The sequence below is a fragment of the Mustela nigripes genome, chromosome 10 (genome assembly GCF_022355385.1).
Source record: "Mustela nigripes isolate SB6536 chromosome 10, MUSNIG.SB6536, whole genome shotgun sequence".
Classification (NCBI taxonomy): Eukaryota; Metazoa; Chordata; class Mammalia; order Carnivora; family Mustelidae; genus Mustela; species Mustela nigripes.
In genome coordinates, this window is record NC_081566.1 from 63,837,125 (window position 1) to 63,842,116 (window position 4,992).

At 39.8% G+C, this 4,992-nt stretch overlaps 1 protein-coding gene across 1 annotated transcript; it reads left to right on the forward strand.

Annotated features, from left to right (window-relative positions):
• Nucleotides 1–309: 309 nt before the first annotated feature.
• LOC132026020 (olfactory receptor 10X1) lies at nt 310–1,317 on the forward strand. Its single transcript, XM_059413963.1, is given in 1 exon segment — nt 310–1,317. A coding segment is annotated over 1 exon segment (1,008 nt).
• Nucleotides 1,318–4,992: the final 3,675 nt, after the last annotated feature.

The window sequence follows — 4,992 nt, forward strand, 5'->3', positions numbered from 1 at the left end:
CAGAATCTGATCAAATCTGGCTCACCTAATGCACCTGAATTTCCTTTATCTGGATACCAATCAGAATATTTTTCCCCTCATTATATTACCAGCCAGTAAAGTCATTCTAAAAAATAAGCCTGAAGGTGTGTCTGTCACCCAATAAGTGATCAAGGATTGATCACTGAACAAAGATGTAACAAGTGGGTTAAAAATTAGGAAAACATATAACCTATATACACAGGGTATTTTGCTGAACTAAATGAAAAATCAGTTAGTAATTATAACGCTGATCATCTGTCTTCGTCACAACATAATTTTCAAAGAATCATGGAGAATGGAGTATTTATTTGTTCTTTCTTTTAGATTTCAGACACGGAAACAATGAAGGTCAACCAGACAGTCGTGGGAGAATTCATTCTTATTGGCTTCTCCGTGTACCCACATGTGCAGATGTTCCTCTTCCTGGTCTTTCTTGGCCTCTACCTTCTCACCCTCACAGGTAACCTGGCCATCATGGGTCTCACTTGGGTGGACAGATCTCTCCACATCCCCATGTACCTCTTCCTTGGTGCCCTCTCTTTCTCCGAGACCTGCTACACGCTGACCATCATCCCCAAGATGCTGGCAGATCTGCTGACTGGGAACAGAGGCATCTCCGTCATGGGGTGTGGCTTGCAGATGTGTTTCTTCTTGGGACTTGGTGGCACCAATTGCATCATCCTGACCTTGATGGGATATGATCGCTTTCTGGCCATCTGCAACCCTCTCAGATATCCACTGCTTATGACCAACGTGGGGTGTGGACGACTTGTGGCCTCTGCTTGGGCTGGAGGCTTCCTTATCTCTCTGATAGAGACTGCGCTGATATTCAGGGGCTCCTTCTGCAGCCCCAACCTTGTCAGACATTTCTTCTGCCACATGCGAGCAGTGGTGAGGCTGTCCTGTCTAGACAGCGACCTCACAGGGTCCGTTGTGACAGTGATCTCCGTGACTGGCCTGATAGGCACGTTCCTGCTCATCATCATCACTTACATGTTCATTCTTTCCACTGTCTTCAGGATCCCGTCAGCCGAGGGCAAGCAGAAGGCCTTCTCTACCTGTGCCTCACATCTCACAGTGGTCCTTGTCCACTTTGGGTTTGCAGCCATTGTCTATCTGAAGCCAGAAGCTTCAGGAGGGGACGACACGCTCATGGCCGTCCCTTACACGGTCATTACCCCTTTCCTCAGTCCTCTAATTTTCAGCCTCAGGAATAAGGACATGAAGAATGCCCTAAGAAAGGTGCTTGGAAAGAGGAGATTCTTGAAAAAACAATTTTGGATTAATGCTACGTGAGTGACTGTCCCCTGATGTCAGTACGCATTTATCCTGTGACATCAGGAGAAGCCTGGGGCATTTGCCTTTTTCGAGTTGTCATGGAGGAATCCATAGACTGAGTGCGGGAACTTAAGCATCACAAAGTTTTACTTAGTTTGTTAAGAAAGTTGTTCAACTACTTCTACTTCTACTGGCTCTTGTAAAGACCCTCGGCTTCTGCCAGTCAGCCTTCCACTGATGGATGGGGAAAAGCAAGATTGTAGAAGGGAAAAACAACCTTTATGACCACAACACTAAGAGATGCTTAAAAATATCTAAAGATTCAAGAGATGAGGAATTTTTCTTGGAAACACTGTGAGACATTGGACTGTGCCTCCTAGGAGATAAGCCATTTCTAGTAGGTGACACACTATGTAGAAATCATCAACTGTCTCCTTGTGCATATCTGGATTGATACCTCCATTTGTTAAGTCCACTGCCATACTGATGACTGAAGGATTTTTTTTTTAACATTTTATTTATTTATTAGAGAGAGAGAGCAAGCATGAAGGGGAGGAGAGGTAGAGAGAGAGGGAGAGAGCATCCCAAGCGGACTCTAAACTGAGCACAGAGCCTGACTCGGGGCTCGGTCCCATGACCCTGAGATCATGACCTGAGACAGAATGAAGAGTTGGATGCTTAACCGACTGAGCCACCCAAGCACCCTTGATTACTGAAGGTTTTTAAAAACACTGTTCATGACTGTGTCCTTCCACTGACAGACTCTCACTTCTGACTATGCAGGATATCTTGGAACATTGATCCGCCAAGCAGACAGGACAGCAGAGCCTGCATGTTCTGTGAAATGGATGAGGGCTGGAAATAACCCCCATTTTCTTTAAGATGACCATATTCAAAAGCGAATGTTACACACGCACACACGCACACACACATCATGGTACTGAAGGGGCCCACAGTGGCAGGCATTCTGGAATTATTTTGGCAGACATATAACGTGTAATGAAGGAAACCACATGAACACAGCATTACACCTTGATATCACCCAGAAGACTTAGAATTAGAAACATGGTAGAGGTTATACCACACAGGACTAGCAAGGGATCTTATGCACTAGCTGAACACACGAGCCTCGAGACTTCTCCGAGTCCGTTGCTCAGTTCTGCTGTTAACCAGGTCTGTGCCTTCTCATGATGGACATAACCTTTGTATTAAGGCTTGATGTACATCGAACACATGAAAAGTATAGAGGCAAGGTCTGAACTCCATTATTTACAGGGATGTTATAAAGATAAATGAGATAATGGATGAAAAATATTATGAGCACACACTGATTACAGTTTCCTCTTGCCACGACTCTATTTTCTTCCTTGGGACCATTCTTGTGGTGGGTGTGCAGGCAGAGCCTGTACCCACTTCAGTCATGGTCACTGCCTCAATGACAAGTATTTCCTCGACTCCTGTTCCACTCCGAGAATGGATTATTCAATTGAGGGAAGCCATAAAATCTTGGGAATAGATGCTAAGAATTTACTCACTCAAGGTGGGTGTAGAAAACATGATGAAGCCTAGATACAAGTTTCTGAACTTGAATTTGGACCAATTAGCTTGCATATACCTGATACAGTAACTGGGGTGGACTCTACTAGTCACCGATTTAATATTCATTGTTGACATAGAAATAAGTAAGTAACCGGGAGCTGGAAAATATCTGCGTGTTTAAAAATCAAGAAACACATTTCTAAATGCATCATGAATCAAATTAAAAAATTTATGAATACTAGAGAAATGATTTGAATTGGAGAAAATGGAAATACTACAAGTCAAAGCTTTGGGATATAGCTTTTCGGTATTCAGATGGAAACAGAGGCTCTTTAAAATGCATATTAAAAAAGTTCACAGGCTGGAGAGCAATAGCTTGAGCATTCATCTCAAGAATTTGGGAAAAGAATAAATGAACACAAAAGATTATGAATAAAAAAATGAATAAACAAGAGCAGAAATCAATTAAATAAGTATACAGTACAGTGACTTAAAAAGTCAAAAGTTGAAATATTGAAAATATCAATAAATCTTATTATTTTCTGGCGAGGCTGATGAAACAATGAAGACAGGATGTACGAGTCAACTCTGATGGGAATGGAAGGGGAGCATTTCTCAGGTCACACCACAGAAACGATCAGAGAATGTTGTGACTGACTTCATGAACATAAATTTGAGAACTTATGTAAAGTGGGAAAGTTCTCGTAAAGCTCATATAGGGAGAACGGCTATTTGATTCTCAAGAAATGGAATTTTAATTCATATGTACCACATTAAAAAACCAACCAACAACCAACCAACCCACCCACCCACCTCTGGGTTGCTTCGTTAGTTTTAGTAGTAGATTCTGCCAAAATTTTAAAGGGGAAGTTTTGCCAAACTTGCCCCAAACCTCCCATGGGAGAGAAAAGAGTAAAATCCCCAACTCATCTTTTGGGCCCGTAGAATGTAGAAACTAGATCTTGAAATCTCACTCAGGAGCATAGACACAGAACTCTTGGGTAAAACTCAAGCTTCATTTAGTCCAGAAATGCAAGATTGGCACATTTGAAATCAATCAATATAATTTAGCATGTTATCAACATAAAGGATATTAATTAATTATGTATTATGTAATTGTGTAATTATATGTAATTAACTGATGAAGAAAAAAATTTTGGCAAAATTTAACATCCTCTCAGGGAAAGAATAAAACCTGTTAGCATAGTAGGAATTAAAAGAAGGTTCTTTAAACTCATGAGGCTGTCGAATTCCGTTTGTATCTGAGTGTAGTCGCCACACGTTACACTGGTTTCAGGGGTCCAGAATGGGGACTCGGCAATCAGCTTCTCACTGGGCGGTGACACAGGTAAACACCACGGTGCTGAATCAGGCACAAGCAAGAACGGCGTCTCCCATCTCTGGGATCTCATTCCAGACAGTGCAGTAAGAAAGAAGCAAAAAGCAGAAGGATTATAAAGGAAGAAAAATGGTCATTTCTCATGAATTACAAAATTTCGTATGTTAGAAAAATCCAGAAATAATCTGCAGATCAATCATTACAGGGCTGAGAACTCAGTACATATATACACCAGCTACATCCCTATCATTAGCAAAACTTAGAATCTGGCTTTAAAAAATATATCGCATTTTGAAGCTTTGAAAATATCAAAGCCCTTGGAATAAATTTAACAAAAGACATGCAAGGCCTCTGCACAGAAAACTAAAAGACCTATGTAATGGTGAGATATACTATGTCACGGATTAGAAGACTCTGTGGTACAGATGTCCGTCTCCCCATGCTAACCTATGCTTTGAAGAAATCCCAGGGAAAATCCTCATAGTGTCCTTTTCTGGGTATGAAAGCTATACGGGGGGGCTAAAATTGATTTACAAATAGCCAAGACATTCTTAAAGAATAACATATATATGTCATATATATATATTATGATATATTTTTATTTATATTTATTATATATTCATATGATTCATATTTATATTTTATTTATATATTCATATTTATTTAAAAATATAAATATATCCAATATAATATATAAACATACTTAATATATTTAAATAAATTTATATATTCATAAAGGTCCTATTTTTAAATGTATATTTATATATTACTTATATAAATTCATATTTATTATATATAGTATAATACATGTGTGT